Raw genomic sequence first — 27,105 nt, 5'->3', positions numbered from 1 at the left:
ATTCATTTCTTAATTGACTGTATTTTTTCCTTTTCAAGCTGACAATCGACTTTGTGTACTCGCACCAGAGACTACACTCCCTGCTTTGTTTGTGATAATTAAACTCATGGGAGAAAAAGACAGACTGTGTGACAGATCCAAATGGGAAACAGTGGTTGTGCTCAGATTCTGATTTGTAATACGTCTTCTCCAGTGCCATTTTACAGCCAGGCCAGAGGGAAACGGTCTGAAGATGATGCTTTTTGTGTGTTTACTTAATGTGTGTGAGGGTGTGTGTGTGTGTGTGTGTGTGTGTGTGTGTGTGTGTGTGTGTGTGTGTGTGTGTGTAATTGATTAGTCACTTACAAACTGCAACAATTTTGACAAAAGGGATTATTACTTTATGTCAATTATCAAGAGACAATAAAATGGAATAAATGGTAAGGTGAGCAGAAGAGGAAAGATCAGACTTCAATAGCAAAGCAAGATAAAAAAAATAATGACCGAAGATGACAATAAACAGATCAATTTGTTTAGTGCCCTCAAATTTTCTCTCCTTCCATTAGTATAGCAAATTTCCACTAAGGGGCCACCCTGAGTCATTGGCAACACATACAACATCACCGTTCAAAGTCCAGTTGACCTGAGATGAAAGTTATCATTGTGTATGATAAGGAGTAACAGTATCTAGATACACAATATACTTCTTTCAACAAGCTTTTTGTATCAATCCTGTAGTTGTTTTGCCCAAATCCTTATTGCCCTCAACAATCCTGTTAGCTTCTCTGAAAACCTAAAATGATCAAATCGCAAGTAGCTTGATGACAAACAACAACAACAAATTAAATCACTTTCATAGAACCATCGATGTAAATGTGTCAGCACGTTGTAAGTGGGGGCTGGTTTTGGATGATAATGCAAACACAATGCTCTACTCTGGGTGGGGGTGGAGGAAGTCAGGAGCAGGATGATGAGAGACGTCACTGCAGCTGGACTAGTGCATACATTAACACAAAAGCTGCGTGACCAACACTGTCATCAGTTTGCTGTTGAAAGATGGCAAATACTGCAGGTCTTACTGACACACACAAACAAATCACAGCAAATCTGCTTAACAGGTAAAGGCACAATCTGAAATAAACCATTTCCTCTGCTGTAATTTTTTCTTTCTCTAAATCACTGGTCTCTTGGGTAAGGCAGCACAGTTAGGCTCAAGCTGTTTCCATGACTACAGCTGAGTGAGTGAGAAAAAGCAAGGCCTTGAAATTTTAAATTTCATTGTATGATTTTATATATTGGAGATTATTCAAGCACTGATATAAGAGAAATTCCTCTAATTTAATATGTCAGAGTCTGTTTATGGGTCTTAGGTTCTACTTCTGCCGATGTTATATAAAGCCCCAACAGTATACTGGGCCTGGTTTGTGTTGCTCATGTATTAACATCCATATATACACTCATGATGAAGGCACAACTTGGGACAGCTATATGCTAAACAACCTTTTGTGGCTTCACAGGGGGCTGAGTAAAGCCTTGGAAATCATCGCGAGTGATTTCACCTGAGTCACCATCATCTGAACATTTAAGTTAGATTTTTTCTTTCCAAATATGGGAGTGGAAAGTTATAAAGATCATCCTGATATTTAAACAGCAGGCCTGCATTAACTACTACCCCGTTGAAGTGGGGATTAGCACTTTGGCCATGTTATAATCTATTTGTCTGCCAGTCAAATGTGAGAAAAGGTGTCAGACACAAGAGATGTGTTCACATCTAATGAGATCTACACGAGTGACGGATCAATTCATCTCAAAGTGTTTGCTGCACAGACGGATCCCTCTCTGTCCAGTGTGATAAATGACATTTTATCATGGAATACCCAGGCCCTGTGCAGTGTGACGGTCAGCTGGGTTCGAGCCACAGTATGCGCTTTCTCAGACTTTGGTTAACAGAAGAGTCAGAGAAGAGATGAAAAGTGAAAACACAAGGGCCGACAAACAGTTAAAGTGACACCAAAGCTGCCTCCTGTATGAGGTAAGCTTCACTTACAGCATAAGCGCTGGCAGCCAGATGGACGAGCTGAGCTGGAAGGGCTCAAAGCTCAGGTGGACTCTCTGTAGCTGCAAGGTCACACTGCAGCATAACAAATTAGATTTGTGCCCCTCACTTTGCTTTTGTATCATCATCATCAGCTCTGACAGAAAGAAAACAGTGCATGTTGGAAAAGACTGGACCCTTTTCTGACTCACACAGCTAGCATCATTTTTGCACCCTCACCTGCTTGGGACCAAATAACCTGTGAACAACATCATCTTAGTTACTTGTTATTCTAGTGAACAGGAAGTCAGCATCCACACTGACCCTGCTGCTGTGGTAGGTGTCATTGGATTTATGATGGTAAACATGCACAACCTGGTATCATTTTAACACCAGATGGTTCAGGAAGACCTCATAGCCGTCAAAACCAGATGTGGATCATTAGGCTATATTAAACATTAAAATTCATGTTATTTAACAACATTGTATTGGTTCCCTAAATGCACCATGCAGTAGTTACAAGATGAAGTTCACTAGGGATTTATGGAGGCCTAGCAAAATAATCTCCTTGCCTCGTAGCTGTGTTCGTGGAAATAAAAAATAAAACGGTAAAACTGGTGATGTGTGTGAAATATGGAGCATTCAATAATAACCATAAGGTGTGTGTTCAGGCTGTTTGTTGAATTTAAACCTGTCTGAGAAGGGGGATGGGTAAGGCGTGTAAAATGAACGCTTCCGCGGCCGCTTCTTGGTGCACCGGGGCGCACCAACATGCGCTGCAGCCTGGAAAAGCTACTTACTTCCCGACAAAGTTCTCCAGCACCGAGCTCTTCCCAGCACTCTGGCCGCCCACCACAGCGATCTGCGGCAGGTCCAGGTTTGCGTTTTGACCGATGGCGGAGAAGGCATCCTGCATACGGTTCACCAGAGGAATCAGATCCTCCATTCCCCGGTTCCCCATCTTTGCGGTTCGATGGACCTGCTGTCTTCCTTGTCAAAGACGGAGGGATTTATTTATTCTTTTTCCTTTCGTCCCTCCTGACCACCCTCGCGTTTAGAGGGCGTTATGGACTGCTTATACACCGGTTCACTTTTCGTTTTGCTCCCTCATTGACTGCGCCTCCTCGGTGTGTCAAATCACTCTCCTCCAATAAACAGCACACTCCTCTCTCACCCCAGCGCCGCAGCGGGGGAGGGAGGATGATCTCTTGTATTTTCAGAAGAAATCCCTGCAGTTCCCCACGTGCACCGCTAGGTGGTGACACCGAGGTGACTGCACACCTTCGCTTTGTTGCTGTCCAGTGATATTTGCACTTAATTTGCCACATCAGGGTTTTTCAAATGTGTCTCTTTGGTTTATAAGAATCTGTTAAAAACTTACAGCCCTCCCCTTACACTGTAGAATACATTGTATATAAAAATTATATTTAAATAAAGTAAATGAGCAAAGTATGAATATGAAATAACAATATATTGGAAATTTAGTAGCTCTATTTATTGTAATCTATTTTTATTCATGGTTTATTTCCAAAATTATATTAAAAACTCAGGAGATCATAATATAATAATATATTAATATTTTAATTTTGAATATTTTAGAAATTTTGTAATAGTATTCGTGTTTAATAAATGTTTTGGAACAAAATCCACATCTTTCATGTGTATCCTTTATTATGAATACAGTCCAGACATTTGCAACAAACCAAACTGCTGGAAAATCTGTTGTAAATTTAGTGTTTTATGATTATTTTAATTATGGACAGACCTCCTGTCTTCGTACACATGCATGCTGGTGATATTGGCTGTCCAATATGGTGGCAGTGACATTATAATGCACAGCAGCGCCTCATGCAATAGTGTATATATCTGTGGGGGCTGTCAAGCTTTGATGATTACAGGAAATTTTAATGTTTTGTCCAAGTCTCTGTCCATGGTGCTAAAAGATTTGGAACCATGGACAGAGACTAGTAGGTTTTTGCATGTTTGTAAGGCAGTAGCCTATATATTTTTCGTCCATCAACTTGGTCCAGAGTTAACTTTTTGAAAGTAACTGAACTGGTTTTTATTAAATGTTCCGCAGAGGAGGAATCTTAATTATTTTGGTTATCCCCCTCACTCCTTATTATACTCCAATTGTCCAGCACTTGTCTTTATAACTAGTACAGCTGTAATAATATAAATATATGGATGCAAAATATAAAACAACTGTTTGTATGTAATATACACCTTGCACTTGGGGTAAATGTAATAATAATGTCATTGTTATTATTTATATTTAGCAGATTGTACTAGTGTAAAAGATAAAACCTTGAAATTTGAATTAAATATACATTTATTTAGCGACTTATTTTGACAATTAATTATTCAATTGAAAAACTACATTATCCAAAGCTCCTTTTATCACCCTGAGAGCGAGAATCTTCAGTTTTCCAGACGGCCACTAGAGGGCGACAGGTTACATTAATGCCACTGTTTGGGTTCCTGCTTTATGCAAGTTGCACCGTGACAAGGAGTAAATATTTAACCCTGTGCTATGTCGACAGTTTGGTAGTCAGCAACCATCGCCGTTTCCCTTTTGCAGAAGTAAGCTGATAAAATAATCAAATGTAGAAAGTACTTGAGAAGGCACAGCGGGTTAATTTGTGAGTTAGCCAGTGAGCTAGTCAGTTCAGTTACGCTAAGCTAACTTGCTGGGTTCGGTTACTAAGCGGTGGCTAATGTTACGTTAGCTTCGTTCATTTCAAGGCAAGTGTAGCTTTTTAATTTATTCAGTCGTGGTTGTAAGTTTGTTTGTAGTTTTGAAACAACATGTTGCTCTCCTCTAAAGACAAAATTTTTGCCAAGCTGTTTATGAAGTTGTGTAACCGAGTAAAGAGACGCAATGAACGAAAATGTACATTGTTAGCATTCTTGCTAACTGTAGCTAAGCTAGTTGTCATCGCGAAATACGAGAGCGACCTGTAATTGAGCGTCTTTTCAGCAAAGAGTTGTTACGATAGCAGGGCTTAAGCTTTTTTGTCTTCCTCCAATCCAGGGACCTTACATTTTAAGAGGTGCACTTCGCAGCAGCGGGTCTGTCAACTCAAAGTACAACGGTGGATATTAAACCCCGTAATGTTCAATCCACACATCCATCAGCAGCAGCAGCAGCAGCAGCAACAGTTTCACCAGCACCTGCGGCAGCTACAACAACTTTTCCAGCAGCAGCCTCCACCTCCTCCGCCACAGCCTCCTTCAGGGCATCATGTCGCCCACCATCACCACCAGACACCGCGGTAAGATCGTTAACTCGAGACCGGGGATTATGCAGGGCCTTTCGGATGATCTGCAGTTGTTAGGTTGGCTGAGCTGGAAGTCCTGCCACATCACATGGCAAACTGTTGTACAATTTGACTGTGTTTAGTGAGTAAACCGTCTAAAAGCTGCAGCTATACAGAAATATTTCTTTATGTCCCAGTGTAGCAGCAGTGGCATACTTTATAGAAGTGTTTGTTATTGTTAACAAACAAAGTGTTAGTTTTAACCACGTCATTGGCCTTCTGGATCAGATACTTGGCAGGTACTCAGTGTCGTGTGTATATTTAAAAACTGGACAATTGCCATGCTGTGTAAACTGACCTGTGCTAAGGTAATGTTGATTCATGCCATGTTGATACAGGCTAGAAAGCACTTGTAAAATTACAGGCTCCACACCAAATAGTATTCTCCATTCACCTATGTTATGGCTTCCTGGCTCCCGCACAAAATCTGATTTGGAATGTAAAGTACCTGGTGGGTTTGTGGCATGTAACCTGTCAGCTTTTATTCGTCCTCATGCAAACTGTATGCAGGTCTTTTGTTTATTCCTTGAATGTGCAACAGCAGCAACAGTAGCAGCCAAGCTTGCTTTATCTCCCCACCACACTATACTGTAGCTATACTATATTTCTTTTTTCTTCTTCAGAACCATTCCCGTGCCTCCTCAGACAGCCCCTCCACCCAGGATGGTCAATCTGTGCCAGGCGACTCAGGCAACCATCATCACCCCCAATCCCATGCTACAAGGGGCCATACTGATGCAGCAGATGCAGGGTGCAGTTTGGATTTAAGTTAAAATACAGCTACATCTGGAAAAGGGCAAAACGCCTCCAACCCTGCATATAGTAGCAAATAATCAGAAACAGAATTATGTTTTTCATTTACATTTTTAGAGATTATATAATTAAATGCATCTAAACTAAAACTTTCGTGCTTTTCTTTTGTCCAGGCAACATGCGGGGCTTTGGGATGGGTGGGCAGCAGTTCCGTCAGTTCTTTGCAGCTGGCGCCAGGTCATCTCTGCTTGGTCCGGTTCCTATGGGCATGGCTATTAAGTCGCCCATCATGGGTTTCCCAGCTGCGCGGCCCTTCCACCCACATGCTCGCTACTACAATACCACCACCACCACAGCATCTTCCTCCTCATCCATTACCACCACAGTAATTACGACAGAAGCATTGTAATGATTATAATTAGTGTGTAGGGTTCCAGCCCAGCTAATATACTCTGTTAGGGTTGTGTGAATGATTTGACAGGATTTGACAACCAGTGATAAGTACTTATGTGCAATGTTCAATCAAATGTTTTAACTGTGGTTGATCTATGATTTATCTATTGATGATTGATCATTTAAGTCACATCTAAACATTTTTATTCCCTTTAAGAAAAAAAAAAAGAAGCCAAGCCTCTGTTTGTTACATTTGAAATCATATTGTCTTTTCTGTGTGTAGGACACTGTAGCTCGGCAGCCAGACAGGAAAAGAGACAATGAGCAGATGGCAGCAGGGAGCACAGACGACCAGCCAGCAGCAGCTAGCAGTACCAATGAATCCAATGATACATCTGAAACTGGTAGAGTTGCAATCTATTCAAAGATGTAGATGCCTCCTCAGACTATAAAAAATACTAAAGAATATTTGGAAATACATGATAGAGTGGATAATCTTTTTTTGTTTGTTTGTATTTGTTTTTGTTTAGTTTTTTTGTTTCCAACTTTGATTCTGCCTTTGCTACTCACAGATGCAGAGGGAAGAGTGGATGGACCCACACAAATATTGGAGTTGCAGCTTGAAGAGCCTGTAGTGAAGAAACAGAGGACAGAGGAGTACAGACCTATTTTTTTTTCATTCTGTTATTGTCATCCCACAGTTAGTGTTTAACCGAGTATTCATAAGTAGAAATTGAGGGCAGTTAGGTTTTACTTTTACTTTTTATTAATACAAATTATGAAAAACAAATTAAGAAAATAGATGTGTTCTGGCTTACATTATTAAAAGTTGTAGAATTATAGTATAAATGTCCTCTCCATTATTATTATAAACCTTCCATTTTTGTGTTTTTTTTCTTCAGGTCAGAGGAGCCCAAAGAACCATGTGTTGTGGAGACTCTCACTACTGCAGATGCAGATGAGGAGGTTCTTTTTTCAGAGTGTAACAGCAACACAGAGGAGAACCTGCCTGAAGGTAAAAAAAACACTTAAAACTACAGTTTGGAAAGTAGAAACTTTATATATTAAACATTAATTTAGTTTCAGTGTAGTGTAGTTTCAGCCAGTTGAGATAAACACTTACTGTATGTCTCTCTTGGCCTTAAACCTTTTCACAGACTCCATCCTTCAGGAGGAAGATGATTTTGAGATGCTGGAGGAAAACAGAGCTAATGAGGTGAGAGGTGCCTTTTCTTCGAAATGGTCAGTTAGGCAATATGAAAATATTTAAAATACTTAAGATGAATTAGATGTAACTCACCATTGCAAACACCTGTCACATTAACCTAAATGTCTGTCTCTGTCATAGTAAAAAATAATAAAAAAATAAAAAAAAGCAAGATCCTGCATTTACACCTTGTTTGTGAAACCATATCATAGGTGCAAAGCTGTTTGCCTGCCCTGTCACCCTCTGGCATGCTGGACAAAGATGACCAGCAGGGTAATCTACCTCCTGAGGAGACTCTACAGGGAAAAGATGCCTCTCTGGATACACCAGACAACCAAGATGAAAGGGAAGAGGGTGTAGCAGAGGGCACCAGCAAGTTTTACTGCTACCTCTGCAGCATTACCTGCCACAACCAGCAAGTGGGTTGACACACACACACCTACAGTGACATATATAGGCCACAGTGGAATGTACATTTGGCGTCTGTTTAGAGGGGATGTGTTACATAGTGATTGTGCTGTTATTGTTTTTATTGTTAATTTCTCTCCTCTGTGTTTTTGTAGAACTTCAGGAGTCATATGAACAGCATTTCTCACCAGCAGAGGATGATGGAGATCCAACACATGAGCAACGCCTGTTTGGTCACCCTGCTGCCGCGAGTGCAGGAGTCTCTACAGGGAGCAAGCAAAGATGGGTCAGATTCTGAACACATGAATGTACATTTGTCATGTTTTTTTTGTGTACTGATTTACCAGATAATTTGGCATCCTTTTATTGTAACTATAAATATAAATTTTATTGGTTTCCTGTTAGTAGTTTTGAGGTTAGAGAAAATTATCCTTATTAAATAATATAAATAAAATGTGTTCGTGTTCTTTGCAGGGAGAAAAAAACAGAGTTAAAGCGTTGGTGTGCCACCTGTCACACGTACTTCACCAGTAGCATCACGGACCACCATCGCACCGAGGAGCACAAGGTATAAGTACAAGCACATTTAGATAGTGTAGTAGCTGAGTACAAGAAAGTTTACCAAATAAAAAAAATTATATCACACTTTATCTGATTGCTTTAAATGAGAGTAATTAGTAATGATCTTGTATCCCTTCATCTCCCTTCAGCTTGCCAGTAGAACAGCTGTGTCCTCCTGCACAGTCTGCAAGAAACACTTCAGAACCTCCCAGCTTTTTGTGGAACACTTGCAGTCCCAGGAACACAAACTGAAAGTGGAAAAGGTATCTGTCTTTATATTAATACAAGCATTAGTAAGTATGATCCCAGAAGTGGAGATGAAATTAAACAGTCACTTTTCCACACTGTTGCACCACAATAATGTACTCGCTGTTTATCAGCTGCAGGAAAAGGAGGGCTGTGAGGCCTTGGCCAAGCTGACAGGTAACACTGATGGCTTTGCACTGGAAGAGGACAATGGCAATGAGGTGGAAGAGGAAGAGGACAGCCAGATTAACGAAGCAGATGTAGAATACATTGAGAAACAGGTGATTGCATTTAATTTGTAGTTGTTTTCAATTCCCTCCAGTGAGATGATTGTATTTGAATTTAAATAGCCCTTAAACTTAAAGGTTTATTGCTTTGAGGTGAGCTCGGAAATGACATTATTAGCCCTTTATAATTGGTGCATTTGTCATAATGTAGTTGTTTACTGTGTCTTTGGTGACCTGATACAGGATGGCTGGTCCTCCCTGAAAGAAGTGACCCTAAAAGACATGGCCAGTGATGAGAAGTATGACCCTGATACAGTCTATGGTGAGTGACAACTAACTCCTGATTCTTCACTGCAAAATAATGTTTTTTTTTGTTTCGTCTTTTCTTGTAGATTGAACAGTATTTAATATTATCATGAAATGTCACATTTCTTTTCCTGCAGGGTCCAGTTTCTTTGTTCCAGTAGCAGGTTTTATCTGCAGAATCTGCAACAAATTCTACCACTTTGAATCTCCTGCTCTACACACCCACTGCAAATCACTGAAGCACTTTGAGAACCTTAAGGTTGTTTTTTAATTACTTCATCAAACTTATTCCAGCTAAATAGATAATGAAGTACATGAAGTCAACCTGTAAAGCAGCATCTTAGAAGAAAACCATAGCACAAATTGTAAAATTAAACTTTGCCAACAACATGAACAGAAGCCTGATGAATGTTGGCAGCACATTCTTTGTTCAGATGAAAACAAAATAAATTTTTGTTGTCTTTTCTTAGGCATACAGAGTGTTGCTGCATCAAAAGGATGAAGCTACTGAATCTTCCGGAGAATCTCTCTTAGCTGAGGACAGTCTCGGGCCTGTAGCAGAATCCACCACAGAGTGTTCAGATGAAATCTTCCACTCTGAAGACACTGGTTTTGTGACAATTGTAAACTCCATGCAGCCCAGTGTTGCACTTACTAAAGTGAAGGTACAGACAGACTGCCAACAACAGAAGCAAGAAGCAGAACCTGCCTCGACCTCACAGGACTTCATTACCACATCAGCAACCAGCACTGGCAGTACAGACCAGGACCTTAGCCTTCACAGCAAAGAGGAAGAGACCACATCCCAGGCATCTGTAGTTCAGGAGATTCCTGCAGAGCTGCCTGCTGGAAGCAGAGAGAAGTCAGACTCAGAGCCAGCTGCTGTTAAAGGTGGTAATGAAGAGGAGGAGGAGAAGGAAGCTCCTGCTGTCCCAGGGAGAAAGAACAGCAAAAGGAAGGCAAAAACCACGCCCAAATGCAGGTCAGGGAGAGCAACAAAGAGACGCTGAGTCAAAGATGCTATGTGGAAAACAAGAAACCTGGTACAACCATCAGTTAGGATGTGTCAGTATGTGAAGAGGTGCTTACATGAAAGTGAGACCAAGATGTGAACAGCCCAGCCTCTCAATGTCTGAGAGTCTGAATTAAACCCACACTAACAAATAGAGTGTTGATGGTGAAGCATAGTGGAACAGGGCGTCTAATGTGAGTTGCTGTCTAACGGTGGGAAATTAACACTTGGCAGCTATCAAAAGTTTTGATGATGAGTAAGCTTCAAAAATAGGCCACCAATTAGAAAGATATGTTCTTATGTAGGCCCCCAGCCTTAGTTAACAGCAATAGGGGTCAATGTAAAATGTGTACATCTAGTCCAAAACAGATTTACCCAACAGCAAAAACTATTTAAGTTGCCTGAATTAAAAATATATATTATTTAAATAAGTAGATGCTCCTTATGTTACCTACTGGAAGATCCATTACATGAACACCTGATACCAATGCCATATAATACTCTCCAGTTCCATACTATATAAGAAATCTAAGTAGGTTTGGAGTGGAAAGTGTGTTCGCACTAGGACAGGCTTATTTTGTGTGTCTGTGCTATTGATGGACATTGTTCTGCCACAGCTACAGAACACAGGCCAGTAAAAAAATAATAAAAAAAGAAATTGTAGGTGATTTGGCCATTTGGATTTGAAGTGGCCAGTATGTTTTCTGTTCAGTGGGATTGCCAAAAGTTAATTTCCCACCCTGCTGCATTTGAGGATCAGGAGTTTGATGACTGACAGTTTTTGCAGCTTCTAGCTATTTAGATGATTGATTGTTGACTTATAATAACCTGCCAATGTAGAAGACTGTACTGATGGAAAAGTGGAAAACACTTTCCACAACGCTAATCATGTAGCACATGCTTTTAGCACGCTGAAGTGTAGAATGTAACCAAATTATGTTTGAGCAAGTGACATTTTTTGTTTAAAAAGTGTTGAAATGGTACTTTGGTTTGAGTTTTGAGAAAATCTGAGTCATGAAACTGATCATAGCTTTGTCCAGGGCATTTTATCATCCTTTTTTAGATATTTTGGATTTAGGTTGGTGTGTTTAGGGTGAGAAGGTGGTCAGCTCCTGTGGTTTTCTCACTCAGTATTACCCATATTCTTTTTGGCTTACTATGTATTGGCATTTGATACAACATGACTTTTTTTTTAAATCCCAACACAATTTGTAGTGGCTAAATGTTAGTGATCAACAAAATGTTTCAAGCCCCCTTCTACACACAGTGATATGGAAAAGACTCTTGTGTATTAAGTGCTACAGAAGCTCTAAAATAAAAATTTGTGAACTTTTCAGGAGCAAGAAATTAAAAGCTTCTGCCTACAACCATGCATTAAATTTAAATTATTAGCTGTCCCCGATTCGCCAAGGACTCTTCACATTCACAAAACGTTGCTCTGTCTGCATTTTGAATAATTTGAAATTTTCATAATTCTCAGTATAGTTATAAAAGCATTTGTAGAATGGAACATGTTGCACAATGATAAACATTTATCATGTGTGCTTATCTTCAGAATTAAATATCACCAATTTTCATGGACTTAAAATGCTTCTATAAGTATTCACGTATATTTAAAAGTGGTAGTTGTTGCTTTTTAGCAATTACCATCTTTTTTTCCACATTTAAGATGTTTCTGTTGCTTTACAGTGGACAAGTGAGTTAATGGTCCCAATATTACTTTTGAGAATAAAACCATGAAGTGTCTGTGGGTATTTAATGTATCCAACCATCTTTGCAAACCTTGAAGTCTGATGTGAAGCACCAGAATAGAACACAAAATAGAGTATTCCCATTACAGGTCTTACAAAAGTGTAACTTTGGTTCCTGCATTTCACCAGTCATATGCCATCATTAACTGTAAATAAGGATGTCTGACTTCATGACTAGTGTGTTTTGTAAACATTTCATCCTCTGTATTAGGGAAGGATATCTTAAACCACTGAAGGCTGGCTGACACATGTAGCAATTCTCATAATCATGGTGGCAACTGTTACATGACTACTATCACATTCTCTCTTGAATAACAAGACATGATCTTTAGCTCTGAAATGGAGCAGGAGAGAGAAAAGGACATATAACTGATTAATTCAAACAAAGTTGTATATTTCTTATTGTATTTTTATTCAGCTACTGACAAATTGAGATGAGCAAACAGGTGATGTTTTCTAACTGCTGGAAGTTTAATGTATTTTTGGATGTTTTGATTTCTGTTTGGGGGATCATTTTAATTTATATTAAAATGTCTGACAATTCCCACCCTTTGCCAAATTATTTATTGAAAACTAACAGGACTGCACAGTGTAAGTCAGGCATTATAATACACTGGTAGATATCTGGAATGTTACATATTTACTTTTTGGAAAGACATACAGTGATTACAGAGAATGCAGAGATAGTACAGGGCTGAGGTTGACACACACTGTTTTTGTTCAAGCCAGAAACACACTACTGAGTGGTCACATGGACAGACTCGTAAGCTTATGGACAGTAATCTGCACAATGTAATGGTACATTTGTGCAGATCACCATGCACAACCAACTGGGTGCAGTGGTTAATTATTCAAATCACTTGAGTTTTGGCTAATGTGTCAACCAAATCAAACTCTTCAGCAGCTTGAAACATGATGCATTTTTATGTCAAATCTGAGCACAATCCTGCAGTTTGAATATTGTTTGACAACACATCTTTTTTGTTACTTGTTTAAAAAAAATCTAGCATTTTTTTGACTTCAGGTATTGTCTATAGGATGTCTCACATGGACCAGTATGAACTGTACCAAGGGATACAGCTTTTTACATGGCAGCACTTTCAGTTTTCAGCAAATTAGCAACAAAGTGCAGAGTGACCATGATGAACAACTGGTTTGAGAATCTGCAAGAGGTCAATAAACTCCAGTCTGCTCAGAAATCAAGTGATTAGTAATAAGAGTATGCAAAATATCAGATTTGCTAGTTGGGGCGTAAATTTCCAGAATAATCAGACAGGCATGGACTATGCAGATCAATGGTCACTAGTCCAACAAACAGAGGTAAGAAGTTGATTCAACTTTCATAAATATTTCTATCCTTGCTCAACTCAATCCCCTTCGTCTATTCGCTCTTCTCGCTCATTTGCAAGTTCCCATTGTCTTCATTCAGTTCTTCTTTGCTGGATGAGGAGTGTCCACCTGCAGGATGCTCCTCCTGGGTCATGGAGCCCAGCAGCTGGGCCCTGAACTCCAGCCGGGTTTGTCTGTTTAACTCCATAAATTCGTGAAGCTTGCCATTGAGTGCATCATTCCGCTCCTCCAGGTCATCAAGATAGGAGTTGATCTGATCCAGCATGGAGTTGATGGCAGCATACTCTGTGCATAAACAGGAGACAGATCAGGGTTTTCTATTGGTTTGATTAAATGTCTATACAGCCCTGTGATGGACCGATGAGGGTGTACCCCTGATTTTCACACAAAGAGAGCTGAGAGCTGGGATAGTTCTCCAGCAGAGCTCCGTGAATTTGATTTGAGAGTGGACTTTCCCTGTTTTGTTGAATTACGGTACTAGCTTCGATTATAATGGATGAATGAATGAATGTAGTTACGCGTTTGGTTAACGTTATTACCTTCCTCGCCGAATTCATCCTCGTCGTTTATAATACCGTCGTCGGTAGAGATGTTTGGATCTCCGTTTGGTCCGGACATGTCGTCAAATATTCACCTTTATTACGAAAAAGTCGCGTTAGCTGCTGGTGCTCCTTTAATGCTGTTAAGCTAACGTTAGCTACGTTGACAGCTCTCGAGCTAAACCAGCAGCAACTCTAATGATTTACAGATATCACCAAATACACTAACAAACATTTACTTCAGTTACTGCTATGTACAGACGTTTTGGGTAAAAGCCCCAGATTCCAGGAGGAATTATCAGAAGAGCTAATTTGACATCTGTTGTCATTGGTAGGCGTCAAATATTTGTTTACGGAAACAAGGAATTATGGGAGATAAGTGGGCGGTGTTTCACGTTCGCAGCAAAGATTGCTTTAATCATGAAGATGTGGCACTCTGTAGCGATAAAATGCCCGGTAGTTAAATTAAAATATTTTTGTGCAGAAAATGTCGATATCATTTTTTTTACATTACAGTTACAGTAGGTGGAGTCTGTTTTAGAACATATTTTATCCTTTTCATTTAGGGTTTCTCCCTTATTGTCTTCGCTTACGTGTTGACTACACTTTTACATTTTGAAAATACGAACAGAGTGAAGTCTCAAATTATCCGCTCGATGATTGAACTTTCAGTCAGCTGACATTGCATCACTAACATCTGACTTTACTGTGTATTTGCATCGTGGAATAAAAATGATCATAATCTGAATATATATATATGTAAAATACACTGAAGTGACTGTGTTTTAACAATCGTATGCAATTCTGATGATATTTGAATGAGAAGCTTTAACTTTTCGTTTGCTTTTCCTCACTCCGACCAGTAGATGGCGTCTTTTAGATGTCGATGCAGTCAACCCACGTGTAGACGTTTCCTGCAAAGGAGGGGTGGGCTAATCAACACACTAACAGATTTGTTTTTAAACTATGGATGAGTTACCTGCGGACCTCAGAGCATTTCTTCTTAACCATCCCTTCCTGCAGCTTACAGGTGGCAAAAAGGTTAGCGAGCAGATTACATCATATTACATGAAATCGGTCTAATGTGATGCTAGCCGTATTGCTACTTTACCCATGAGCCATCTATTGGCTAAATGTATCGACCTAGATGGAAAAACCTGTAAATGGTTGCCAGTTTTGTTGCTGTGCTAAGCTGTTCTACCCCATTAACTCTGTAAAAGGCGCGATACATGTCAGCTAATTTGTTGTTTCAGATCAAGTGCACACTGAATGATCATGAGTTCCCATGCAACCTGCCGGAGCTGCACAAGTTCACTCAAGGGAAAAAATATGCGACTCTGAGCGCTACAGCACAGTTCAACTACAGCCAGTATGAGCCACACATTGTGCCAAGCACAAAACAACCGTAAGGATAAACAAATGCTTCTTTTAGCATATTGTCATTTTATAATATAGTGACAGTAGTGTTATTGTCTATGAAATGCTCCTGTATGTTACTCAGAAATAGGCTGAATCTGTCCAGCTGCATTATCATGTTTACTCTGTTTTCCAGCAATCAGCTCTTCTGTAAACTGACTCTCAGACATATAAATCGACAGCCACACCATGTCCTAACACATGTCAACGGGAAACGCTTCAAGAAGGCCTTCTCCAAATGTCAGTACATGTCTGATCCACATCTACAAAACAGTACCCATTACAGTGTTTTATCTGTAATACTGGTAATATTGTATTTACATTAAGCTGTGTGAGATGGAGTGAGCTGAAGACTATGTTCTCGCTCTAGATGAAGAGTGTGTGCGGCAGGGGATTGAATTTGTTCCAGCCAGACTCAAACAGAAAAAGCCCAAAGACACCGGAGAAGAGACCCATAGAGCGAGGGCCTCAAAGCACAAGAGCAGCATGTGGGAACCCTCATCCAGTGACGAGGATCACAGCGACTCAGAAGACAGCATGAGTGACCTCTATCCCTGTGAGTACCCCAAGTGCAGACACTGTAGACATCTTCCATCTAAAGGTCTGCAGGGTTAGATTTCATGTAGGATAACACGCCAAACTAATTAAGTTAATTACACTTAAGTTAGTAATTTAATACACTGGTAGACCACTGTATCCAAGTGCAAATCAAGAGTAGGTTCAGTTTGCTTTTCAGTTTTACTTTGCTGAACACTGTGTTTTATTTTACCCACAGCATCTATGTTCACTTTAAAAAACCCAGCGGTGGAAAGTACTGAAGGTGACAGGGATGAGGAGGAAGATGACTTTCAAACAGATGAAGAGGAGGATATGGAAGTGGACAAGCAGGTGGTGAAGAAACGCAAAAAGGTCTGTAGAATACATACCTGAAATAACATTTATGTATCTGTCAGTGGGATCTACTTTATCAATGTTAGGTGTTTTGCTGACATTAAAGCTGTCATATTGGTGTCTTTCAGGTCCAAGGTTGTGGTTTTCAGAAGAAATTCAGAAATAATCACTGGAAGTCGGGGCGGAAGAAACGTGGCAAAATGCGGAATACAAATTAAAATGTAAAATTATCTGTATAGTATTTTTATATCTGGTATTTTGTCAGCGAACAGCACTGACATCCAGTTTGGTGGAGTATTCCTTCATCTGAGCCAGCCCTGACCTTTGTATAAGTGAACCTTCATTACCAAAATTAACAGGATTTTCTTATCTCTGCAAAGGTCATGTGTTTCATTGGTTGTGATGTTGCACAATTCCAACAAGACTGCTTTGCATGCCATAGGAAATGTGACTGTGTCAGTAAACAAATAGTTTGGACTGGACAAATTGTGTTTTCTGTTTAAAAGTAAAAACATTGCATAAAACATAATTATTTGAATTTACAGTTACTGGTTTTTTTCCCCTCCTAATTACTGCCTACAAATCGACTGAAAAGCATTACACAACACATTTGAAATGTAGATGTTAAGTTTCCAACTTTAGGAGAAAGACTTATATCAATATATATATATATCAATGACCATTTAACACAGTAATACTATTCAAAAATGATGACAAATGTCACTGCAGCAGGTTAGAACTTATTAAACAGCATTTTTGAGTGCTATCAGCATCATCTATTTTCTCTTCCTCCTGGCTCTATCTAGATATCGAGTACAAGCGATCTGTAAACTATAGCTCCTTTTACACCTCCATCCCATATCCGGGGCAGCAAAGCGACATCTGGAACTAGTAGAAGTTGTTGATTTAGTCCAGAGTAGCTGGCAGTTTCTAGCCATCTCCAAGCCCTAGAAGTATGTTGTCTCAAATTGGATTTTTGATTGCTACTTTCTAGTCTATGTTTCCATACCCCAGAACAGTTGCCTGCCAGCCACAGTCCACTCAGCAACAAGTGGTCGGAACAAGTCCACAGGCACTCAGTGGACTGCCTTTGCATTAATATAAACTGACAAGAGGGCTCCTGTCTGCTGCTCAAGACCCTGTGATAACAGCTGATGTTAGTTCAAATCAAATGTAATGTCAGCTAATGAAAGTGTGTCTGACCTGGTGTTTGTCTGCCATAAACACAATCCGCAGAAGTGTGTGCTACAGCTACATAGCATTGACAGTTAGCTGATAGTAAAAGGTTAATCCACAATATTCTGAAAGTGACCATGTTTTTCAACCACATCTACAAAGGTAAAAATCAAATGTGTTACAAGATGATAATGTCCCTACCCTGAGGGCCTGTGCTGTCAAGGATCACTGAATGGTTTGATAAGATTGATGATGATGATGTGAGTCATATGCTGTGGCAGACTTTGTAGGCTCTGTTTGTTTGATCAGCCCTGTGTTTTGATTTGTTACCACTAAAACAGATTACCATATCTTCTTCTTTTTTTTGTTATCCAATTATATTTTTTAATGTATGACTATTCCCATTTACAAGTACTTTTGTACTTATGTTTATTTGTATACTATTTTATACTGGAATTCCAGTGCAATTCAGAGAGAAATGAGAATGAGAAAAGAAATTTGAACTGCTATAACTACAGCTTACTGTACAAATTAGAAAAAGTCATTAAATCACATGATAAACTGGTAAAGTACTGTTGATTGCTGACTCTTCACAGGGCCCCATCCTTTAGGCTGAAATCCAGTGGACTAAACCAGTAAACTGCGAGCAAGTAAAAGATACAACACAGTACAATTATGCATTGATGCATCCGTATAAATAATGTAATGATGCCCCATATAATAAGTCACTGGGGAGGGAGTATTACTTCAAATACTTACAGACCATATGTCTGTACTTCTACTTTGTGGGACTCTAAATGTATGGCTTTTTGCTTGTTTTACTTTGAATATTGGTACTTTTACTCAACTTTTTCCAGCACAGTCAAAATGACACAATATCATAGGCATGTCTGTCCTAAAAGTGTAACCATCTTCAACCCCTGCATCCTAATCCAAGGGTTGCAGGCACGTTTAGAGGCTTGAATAATGAGTTTATGTGAAAATATCATTACAGCGTGCTGAAGGGTATAAATATGCGCTTGTTTACATATGTAAAAGCCGTAAACACCGCCGGGTAGCGGTGGCAAACCCCTGGACAGTTCAGTATACGTGGCAGATAGCGGTTGCAGTACCATGTAGGGGGGTCGAGCGCTCTCGTCAAATCGCGGAGCATTGTGGGGCGGAGGCGGCCTTTCTCTGTCCAGTCGGTCGGGAAATCTTCAAGTCAATAACGTTAACAGGGGGAGGACCAGTTCCAGTGCAGCCTGCTAAAAATCCAACACATCGAAACTGTATTGCGCCGAGCCTTAATTATTAAAAGCCGTAATAGTACACAGATATGGGGCAGGAGGATTTAATGAGCACAGCCGAAGACGTGGCAGACCAGGTAACTTCACATTTAGCATGGCAGCTGTTAGCGCTAGCTGTTAGCATGCTAACTTATCCGCTAACCAGTTTGAGAATGAAGTAACCCGAGGCTCCTGTGTGTTTGCTTCAACATTTCAGCACGTTAATTTATTGCTTCTACGCGTCTATGGTGAGTTGTTGACAGCATTAACATTAGCTAAGTCACTCGTGTTTTTATCTGCATGAGAAATGGTTGGGGTGTCTGGTTATTTCACAGCGACAAAGTGGAAGTAGCGTCAGGCTGTGGCTGATTTACCTGACGTTCAGATACACGTTTATATGGTTGCTTCACCATACCAGCTAACCGGTTAGCCACCCGGCCTTTACTCGTCATATCCATCCTGACTGCTGGGCAGGATTAGGGTGGTCTGTATTTTGGAGAACCTTTAGTATTTCTAAGCATGTGCATGTGTTCACAGCTGTCCCAGCTCCCAGCTCATCCCTAAACTGGATGTGAGCTTTACCTTCATTGGTCTACACATGCCACACTTACAGTGCCTTTCTGCGTGTTTTTTGTCTGAGAGGGTGTTTTTTACTTTACTGGTGTGGCTAAAGGTAAAATCTGGCTATGAGAGGTGAGCTGGGGTGTCTAAATTAGATTTCAGCTCCACCTTTGACCAGAGATCTGGCTTTTTTCCCTGTAGGTTCTGTTAATAGATGCATGTGTAGTGTTGTATGCTGGATTCATGGCCTTATGTTTTTGCAGCAGAAGCCTGACTTCCTGTTGAATATCTACTTGGGGGAGTACTATCAGTTTAGATATATAACGGAGTCAGCTTTGTAATAGTGTTTGTGTTAATAGTAGTTGTGTTAAAACAGCTTCTCTAAACTAAACAACCCTGATTGATTTCTGATGCTGTGAGTGCTGTGCCCTGTATGTTGTAAGAATGCCCCGAAAAAGGAAGCTGTATTGCCAACAACAGTTTAGTTTCCTTTGTAAAAACAAAACAAAGCTCAGTTAAGCTCAATTTAGGGCCACATCCCTCACTAATAAGCTCTGAGCCAACATGTTATTTACACTTTACTTTTCAGAACAGTGTATTTCTAGGCTGTTGCTGCAACCTTGGGCTTGTAGGGATTGGTTCCCAGTCCGTCCATTCATGCCTCACTCAGAAGTCATGGTGGGAGTTGGTGGATGCTGATAGGCTGCCACGGTCTGACAGTGCTGATGTGGACTGCTGAGTAGGAGGAGCAGGGGGCAGATCGCTGCTCCTCTACTGTGTCATTGTAGTGTCCGAGGATTTGGTCATGAATTTGATTTGAGAGCAGAACATAAGGTAGTTTGTTTTTCAATTTAAACGTTCAACATAGTTCATTTTCAAAGAATGCACAAGGCCTTTTGGGTTTGTAACAAAGAGGCACAGCCCTTCTGTTGCCTTTTTATTACATATAATTATCAATACATTACATTTGGAATGTAAGTATAAACTGCAGTTGTATAACAGACCACATTACCTGTCTATAAAATGAAAAAATGAGATGCTAACTAACAAAAGAGGCCAACACTGATCTGTATTTTGTAATTTATTGAAGTTACTTACTGAAGCACAACAACAACACCTCACTCCACAGGTAGCAGGAGTAACTACTGTAACCTTAGGTAACACTGTATACCTTTTCCTTGCGGGCTTCTTTGTTTTGGAGATGAATGACTAGTAGATTAATTCTCATTCCTTCTAATTGCCAGTGTAAATAATAATTAGTAAAAGTTCTGACTTATTTTATTTAGAGCATGAATTATGCCCTACCCAGAATGGAGTTTCAGGGGACCAGTTGATTTAGGTATGTAAAGTGTGTTGCTCTATGGTGACCAACTCTATTTTGCTGTTGTAAGCAAACGAGCAACGAGCAACAGCAGTGCAACAGAAACCACATCCTTTCATCATTCTGCTTTAGATTTTGCATTATCGTTTTTCTTGTCAGTCACTTATCCTCTTTCTTGTCTAGTTCCTGCGGGTAACCAAACATTACCTGCCCCACCTGGCGCGCCTGTGTCTCATCAGCACCTTCTTGGAAGATGGCATCCGCATGTGGTTCCAGTGGAATGAGCAGAGAGACTACATTGAGGCCACCTGGAACTGTGGCTATTTCCTGGCTACATGCTTTGTGCTGCTTAACCTCATAGGACAGTTGGGTGAGTGAATGACAGGCCAGTTAGTGTCAAGGCAAGAGATGAGTCAGATTTTGCTGGTGTAGGATTTTACTTGTATTTTGTATTATTTGATCATGTTTGACATAAATTCTGATTAGTAAAAGTGAGTGCAACACTGAAAAATATCTTAAGTCATTTCAAGTAGACACTAGGCTCTGTTCTTATGTATAAACCGGAATAGGATTCAGAGACATGAGGATGCTAAGAGGTAGTTTGGCATTAACAGTACACATCCATGGACCTATCCTGCTTGGCCTACTAAATAAAATGTTCATATATCCAAGACTATGTGGCAGATAAAGCAGCAGCCACAACGCAGGGTGATTGTCTTAATAAAGGCAGAAATCTAAACTATTGTTTTCTGTAATTCACATAATTTGCAAGTGGCATTTGCCTTAACCAAAGGTATTTTTAAGTGGCTAAAATGGCTTTAACTTTCCTTTTCAGTATCTTTGCCTTGTTGTGTGTCCTAACAGGTGGTTGTGTCCTCATCCTCAGTAGAAATTTTGTACAGTATGCCTGCTTTGGATTATTTGGCATCATAGCACTACAGGTGAGAATAATGAGTAACTAATTTTAAAATGGCTTTTGAATAACTACTTTAAATGTTTGCAACAACGTTTGACTGTGTCTAATCTGGAACACTTTGTCTTTTCCCCACCAGACAGTCGCATACAGCATTTTATGGGACCTTAAATTTTTGATGAGGTAGGTATCACTCTGTGTTGATAACACAAACGTAATTGTCCATCAGTGTTTACCAAATCTTTGTTTCAAGTGCCTGGGTAGCATGCATAAATATGTTTGGCATAAACATGTGAGGCAGTTTGCTAAAGTATGGAGTAGAATGTTATTAGCATGTACCTGTTGTTGATGCTTTGATTTTTTACTTGTTATTATCATGGATTAAAACTAGTGTAATTATCTTGAGTGTAGTGCTGTTGCTGCAGCAATAGGAACTTTGATTTGCTGGTAGCATTAGTAGCAGAGGAGGCAGTGTATCAGTTGTCAGGCAGATAACAGCTGCAGTTACTGTAATTACTGTGGACAAGAACTGTGATTTATTTAAACATCGACAGGCCAGTCAGTCATTGGCCGTTGGAGAAATCTGTTAAATATAGTGCTACAGTGCTATAGTGTTCAGTTTCAATTCTGTGTACTTTAGTTGTACTAGTTCTTAGTATTCTATCAGAATATGATTTAGCATGTAAGTTGAGTAAGCTTTATATACTAATAGATGGACAGCAAACTAAACATAGTAATTTTAATATCTGATATGATTAAAGATATTTCTAGTAAAAATACTTTTTTTTTTTTTTTTTTTTTAAACAAAAGGCACAGCGTTGTAATTGGCTGACATACAGACATAGACTGCCCCAAAATGACTGTCCCGTGTCTCCTCTCTCAGAAACCTAGCCCTTGGTGGTGGTCTGCTCCTGCTGCTTGCTGAGTCTCGTTCGGAAGGAAAGAGCATGTTTGCTGGAGTGCCTTCCATGGGAGAGAGTTCGCCAAAGCAGTACATGCAGCTGGGTGGTAGAGTACTGCTAGTACTCATGTTCATGACTCTGCTACACTTTGACTCCAGCTTTTTCTCTGTGAGTACTGACAATATGCATCAATGTCCATCATTACCCACAAAAAAAGTGCTTTAATTTCACATTGTCAATCAGTAGTAGTTTTTATGTACTGTTTGTTTATCTTTGAATTACAATCATCTTTTTTTTCCCCTGCAGATCCTACAGAACATGGTTGGGACTGCCCTCATTATCCTGGTGGCCATCGGCTTCAAAACCAAGCTGGCGGCATTGACCCTCGTCCTGTGGCTTCTGGCTATCAATGTCTACTTCAATGCTTTCTGGACCATCCCTGCCTACAAGCCCATGCATGACTTCCTCAAGTACGACTTCTTCCAGACCACCTCCGTCATCGGTGGCCTGCTGTTGGTGGTGGCACTTGGGCCCGGTGGCGTGTCCATGGATGAGAAAAAGAAAGAGTGGTAGACAAAAGAGTTGAAGATAAGAGGATTGCATGGCACAGACTTCCCCAACAACCGGGACACAAACAACCTTCCTCTCCTCCAGTCCCCCCCACCAGGGTACGCAGTTTTTTTCCTAGCTTATTGTGTGTTTGTTTGTTTTTTTTTTTTTTTTATTTGGACAATTCCAGAGATGCCATCTCACCAATCATTGGACATTTTTCCACTGCACTGATGTTTTTGTTTTTCACTTTAACATGACAATTGCAGATTTTTTTTTTTTTTTTTGGATGTCCTCCTTTTTTATTACAAGAATAAGAACATCCAATGTATTTCAAAATACAAAGAAAGCAATAGATGAGTGGAAGAAAAGATATGTGTTCTGTGTTCATAATGAGAATGAAAATAGTTCATTGGATTTTATGGGTCTTATGCCATATATTATCATAGGCTGGTTTTCATATTTTCTGAATAAAACTGGCAAAGCGGAGAGAGTGCTGCTTGGTTTTCCTTAATGGATGCTGATCGTTGAATGCCATTGGATCCTGGAGCGTATGAGACTTGTTCAACATACTGATCCTGAACACCTGGGCACTAATTTGACAACAACTCACTTTAATTCATCTTCCCTGATAACCAAGCGTTCACGTCTGTACAACTTCATTCTCAACTGATTCTTGTTCATGGGGGAGTAGACCCTGGGGGAGGGGAAACATGTACATCGTATGCTAAGTGGTGGATTGCAGTCGCGCTTGATTGAAAATTTCAACGCAGTTGTTAGGTCCAGGACTTGTTATTGGGCACTTTGTACTGTACGTCTGGCATATGCCTAAATAGTGAACTGTATATGATCGGATAATGGGGGGAGGCTCTGTGTTTGTGAAACACCATATTCTACGATCTAGAAAAGCAAAGAGGACTAAGCAGAGTCACTAGCCACCTGGACTTTGTCTTTTAGTGTCTTTTGCCCTGTGTAAGAAAATAAAGAAAAATATTCCGTATATTGATTTTCAGAAGTTTATATTGTATTTTTGATCATTTGTTTTTTGGGGGTTTTTTTCTTTTTGATTTTGAAAGAATAAATTGGAATAAAGGTTCAAAACTATAAAGTCATTGTCTCAGTCAAGATTTTTAGGTCTTAAGATGTTTTAAGATGCTAAAGAGCACAACTATCAACAACCACACCACCAGCACTAAAGTGCAGGATTAACTACATACATACACTACAATATACAAATGGACCATGGGAAAACTTGTTGGACAATGTATTAGAAAATGGAAATGAAAGTACAAAACCAAAGTTTTGCCATCCTGAAGGAAACTTACCAAGTTATACATGGCTGTTGTATTGGAGAGGTGCTAGAATCAGCCTCCACTGACAGCAATTTGATTTAAAGCCAGAGCCTTTGCACCTCTAATGAACCACAGCAGTACAATGGAGCATTTTATTATTTTCAGTCACATTGATTCATTTCTTCATGGAATGGGTATGATGATATTGCTACATACTGTATTAATATGAAGACATAACAGATTTTTTATTGTTGCCATGATCAGCATTTTTGTGTGTGTGTACAGTAGTAATAGGTGTTTTCTTTTCAGACAACTTAATCATATGACTTTATAAAAGACGCCATGTACTATCGATAAGCATATTTCATTGGGTTGAGCTGGAAATAATTCATTGTGAATTTAGTCCACCAGTTTATGAAACTGTCAGACCAGTACAGGTTATACGCAGGATGCGATGCCCCAGATTTGCTTATAGATTGAACAAAATTTATTTACTGGAAGTATATTTGTTTTTATACATAAACATACAAAACAGTATTATGGTATTAATCTTTGCTCTGATACCAGGAATGGCTCTAAATCAGTCATCTCCAACCCTACAATACCCTTGAGATTTCCCTACTCTACCCACTGATGATTTCCTGGATCAGTTGTGTTCAGGAACTGGAAGGGCAGGGATAGTTAGAAAACCTGCAGGACAGTAGCTCTTGAGGACCAGGGTTGAAGACCACTGCTCTAAATGGAACAAAAAAAAAACATCCTGTAGAGCACAGTGTAGTAAATAAACGTGATTTAACTGAGTTTATTTGTTTCAAAAAGTAATAAAGTCATTAATGTCAGTTTATAAGCTACCTATGTATTTCTATAAAGTGATACCAAAATATGATTCTGAACAGATTTATATAAAAGAATGTGTTGTTTCTGTAACGCTCTCGAGTTCTGTAGCACCAAAAATTCAATTGTGAAAGATACTATGAAAGACTGACCCTATGAAGTGAGTTATTTACAGACAGATCTACACACTACTGGCCCCACTTTCTGCTGCCACAGTCAGAATTTACAGGCTGAATTTATCTTTAAGTGGCTAATAGTTGAAATCATTTTCCCCAAACTCTCAGATTGTCCAAGAGCACATTGTTAGACAAGGTAGATACTGTAATATAACTTCATGCCCATCTGTTAGGTGAAAAAGGTCTTAATATTCATCCATTATCTATACCCGCTTATTCCTTAACCAGGGTCACGGGGATCTGTTGCAGCCTATCCCAGCTCTCTTTGGGTGAAAGGCAGGGGTACACCCTGGACAGGTCACCAGTCCATCACAGGGCCACATAGAGACAAACAACCTCACACACTCACACTCACTCCTATGGGCAATTTAGAGTCACCAATCAACCTGACATACATGTTTTTGGACTGTGGGAGGAAACCAGAGTACCTGGAGAAAACCCACACAAGCACAGGGAGAACATGCAAACGCCATACAGAAAGGCTGGGTTGCGAACCCAGGACATTCTCACTCTGACGCAACAGTGCTGACCACTCAACCACCGTGCTGCCAGGTCTTAATATAGTAAAGTAATTTTATTTTATTATTTATTTTGGTTTTGGAACAGTTGCGTGGGAGAGGGAGAGAAGAGACATATATATTTAATTAAATTCTGCATGTAATAATAATTTTTTAAAAATACATTTCTTTCAACCCTCCCCTTGACTCATAGAAAACTACAGTACAGCACTTTTCAATTGGACCTGACTCTGACATTGCACCTTTCTCATGTAAAGTTTGCATGTTTCAAAATAGTCAATAAGGACTGTTATTTGACAAATGAGTTTGTTTGTTATTTAAAGATTTATGCATACGCAATACTTTTCAAATATGCAGAAATTCTGCTAAATTCCTGCAGAGGGTGCTTATGCTGCTTGCATCTGAAAAAAAAAAAATCACATTATTGTAACGTTTTGCTTTACTGCCCATAACTCACAGACATGAACACGCACGTTTTTAAATAGGGTACCGTGCATTTGCCTGTGAGAGGGGGTGGATTTCCATATGTGAACTCAAGAACACCTTTAATCATCATGAAACATTTTTACTATCGGTATGCTGGTGTATGAATGAAGAGCAGCCTATATCAGTAATCTGCTGCTGCAATAAGAACCCAGTATTACATGTTTTAACCCTTGTGCACTGTTTGAAAACAATGGCAGTATGGCACTATAATATGCTGATATAGTCCATTTAAAACTACATATAAGAGCCAGAAACTCAGCTTTCTATGCACAGGGCTGTGTAAAGGGTTAATGGGGCCACTTGGTTGTCAACAGTAAAAATCACATTTTACCTCTTCCCAACAGGGGAAACCACCAACCACCAAGAATGCATGATTATATAGTGTCATGGCTGTGCAGACAAAAAATGTTGTTATAATGGCAGTCAATGGGAAAATAACATCCACAAACAATAAATTAGTTAGCAGTTAAATTAGTAATTAATACATTGATTAACAGATTTAGGAAAAAAAAAGTTGAATCAAATATTTTTGATTTTTGATTTTTATAGCAGTTTATTTTAGTGGATGTTTTCCTCCCAAGCATAACAAAAGGGTAGTGAATTTGCTTACATTTCTATCTAAAATCTAAAATTTCTATCATATTTCTAAAATTTATGTCAAATTAAGGTTTGTCACCAAAAAACATTCCATTTGCTGAAATACAGTGAAAGTTAT

At 39.5% G+C, this 27,105-nt stretch overlaps 5 protein-coding genes across 7 annotated transcripts in view; 3 read left to right on the top strand and 2 right to left on the bottom strand.

The window, feature by feature from the left end:
* dnm1a (dynamin 1a) overlaps nt 1-3,150 on the bottom strand; it is a 39,466-nt gene extending 36,316 nt beyond the window's left edge. For all 3 annotated transcript variants that reach the window (XM_026298028.1, XM_026298029.1, XM_026298031.1), the window contains exon 1: nt 2,815-3,150. In XM_026298028.1, coding sequence (XP_026153813.1) covers nt 2,815-2,975 — 161 coding nt within the window. In that variant the 5' untranslated portion in view covers nt 2,976-3,150. The remainder of the gene's footprint in view (nt 1-2,814) is intronic.
* Nucleotides 3,151-4,461: 1,311 nt separating this feature from the next.
* Nucleotides 4,462-12,193, top strand: ciz1a (cdkn1a interacting zinc finger protein 1a). The gene is made up of 16 exons (XM_026297715.1): nt 4,462-4,597; nt 5,049-5,289; nt 5,958-6,085; nt 6,261-6,472; nt 6,764-6,884; nt 7,053-7,137; nt 7,383-7,495; nt 7,638-7,696; nt 7,900-8,106; nt 8,251-8,381; nt 8,570-8,663; nt 8,806-8,919; nt 9,037-9,183; nt 9,373-9,451; nt 9,573-9,694; nt 9,906-12,193. The coding sequence occupies exons 2-16, from the start codon at nt 5,129-5,131 to the stop codon at nt 10,443-10,445; spliced, it is 2,313 nt and encodes a 770-aa protein (XP_026153500.1). The 5' UTR covers nt 4,462-4,597; nt 5,049-5,128; the 3' UTR covers nt 10,446-12,193.
* A 663-nt stretch (nt 12,194-12,856) lies between these two features.
* On the bottom strand, nt 12,857-14,441 carry bbln (bublin coiled coil protein). The gene is made up of 2 exons (XM_026297716.1): nt 14,088-14,441; nt 12,857-13,833 (listed from the first exon to the last, which is right to left on the bottom strand). Exons 1-2 carry the CDS (start codon nt 14,164-14,166, stop codon nt 13,580-13,582), a joined length of 333 nt encoding a protein of 110 aa, XP_026153501.1. The 5' UTR covers nt 14,167-14,441; the 3' UTR covers nt 12,857-13,579.
* Nucleotides 14,442-14,961: 520 nt separating this feature from the next.
* surf2 (surfeit 2) lies at nt 14,962-16,932 on the top strand. Its single transcript, XM_026297692.2, has 6 exons — nt 14,962-15,128; nt 15,341-15,492; nt 15,640-15,743; nt 15,874-16,059; nt 16,279-16,412; nt 16,523-16,932. The coding sequence occupies exons 1-6, from the start codon at nt 15,054-15,056 to the stop codon at nt 16,610-16,612; spliced, it is 741 nt and encodes a 246-aa protein (XP_026153477.1). The 5' UTR covers nt 14,962-15,053; the 3' UTR covers nt 16,613-16,932.
* Nucleotides 16,933-18,711: 1,779 nt separating this feature from the next.
* On the top strand, nt 18,712-24,192 carry surf4 (surfeit 4). Its single transcript, XM_026298144.2, has 6 exons — nt 18,712-18,936; nt 20,904-21,090; nt 21,585-21,661; nt 21,773-21,816; nt 22,517-22,703; nt 22,842-24,192. Exons 1-6 carry the CDS (start codon nt 18,889-18,891, stop codon nt 23,106-23,108), a joined length of 810 nt encoding a protein of 269 aa, XP_026153929.1. The 5' UTR covers nt 18,712-18,888; the 3' UTR covers nt 23,109-24,192.
* The last annotated feature ends 2,913 nt before the right edge of the window (nt 24,193-27,105 follow it).

The sequence above is a fragment of the Mastacembelus armatus genome, chromosome 12, assembly GCF_900324485.2.
Source record: "Mastacembelus armatus chromosome 12, fMasArm1.2, whole genome shotgun sequence".
In the NCBI taxonomy this organism is placed as follows: Eukaryota; Metazoa; Chordata; class Actinopteri; order Synbranchiformes; family Mastacembelidae; genus Mastacembelus; species Mastacembelus armatus.
The sequence above is the reverse complement of the archived record's forward strand: the minus strand, read 5'-3'. Positions and strand labels throughout refer to the sequence as shown.

What these genes read in the sequence shown, in the direction of transcription:
- ciz1a (XM_026297715.1), top strand. Translation starts at nt 5,129, where the DNA reads ATGTTCAATCCACACATCCATCAGCAGCAGCAGCAGCAGCAGCAACAG. An exon ending in AAGAAACAGAGGACAGAGGA is followed by an intron (nt 7,138 to 7,382) that starts GTACAGACCTAT and finishes TTTTTTCTTCAG; the next exon opens with GTCAGAGGAGCCCAAAGAAC. An exon ending in ATCGCACCGAGGAGCACAAG is followed by an intron (nt 8,664 to 8,805) that starts GTATAAGTACAA and finishes ATCTCCCTTCAG; the next exon opens with CTTGCCAGTAGAACAGCTGT.
- bbln (XM_026297716.1), bottom strand. Translation starts at nt 14,166, where the DNA reads ATGTCCGGACCAAACGGAGATCCAAACATCTCTACCGACGACGGTATT. An exon ending in GGATGAATTCGGCGAGGAAG is followed by an intron (nt 13,834 to 14,087) that starts GTAATAACGTTA and finishes GTTTATGCACAG; the next exon opens with AGTATGCTGCCATCAACTCC.
- surf2 (XM_026297692.2), top strand. Translation starts at nt 15,054, where the DNA reads ATGGATGAGTTACCTGCGGACCTCAGAGCATTTCTTCTTAACCATCCC. An exon ending in CAAGAAGGCCTTCTCCAAAT is followed by an intron (nt 15,744 to 15,873) that starts GTCAGTACATGT and finishes TTCTCGCTCTAG; the next exon opens with ATGAAGAGTGTGTGCGGCAG. An exon ending in CATGAGTGACCTCTATCCCT is followed by an intron (nt 16,060 to 16,278) that starts GTGAGTACCCCA and finishes TTTTACCCACAG; the next exon opens with CATCTATGTTCACTTTAAAA.
- surf4 (XM_026298144.2), top strand. Translation starts at nt 18,889, where the DNA reads ATGGGGCAGGAGGATTTAATGAGCACAGCCGAAGACGTGGCAGACCAG. An exon ending in TAACCTCATAGGACAGTTGG is followed by an intron (nt 21,091 to 21,584) that starts GTGAGTGAATGA and finishes GTGTCCTAACAG; the next exon opens with GTGGTTGTGTCCTCATCCTC. An exon ending in TTGACTCCAGCTTTTTCTCT is followed by an intron (nt 22,704 to 22,841) that starts GTGAGTACTGAC and finishes TTTCCCCTGCAG; the next exon opens with ATCCTACAGAACATGGTTGG.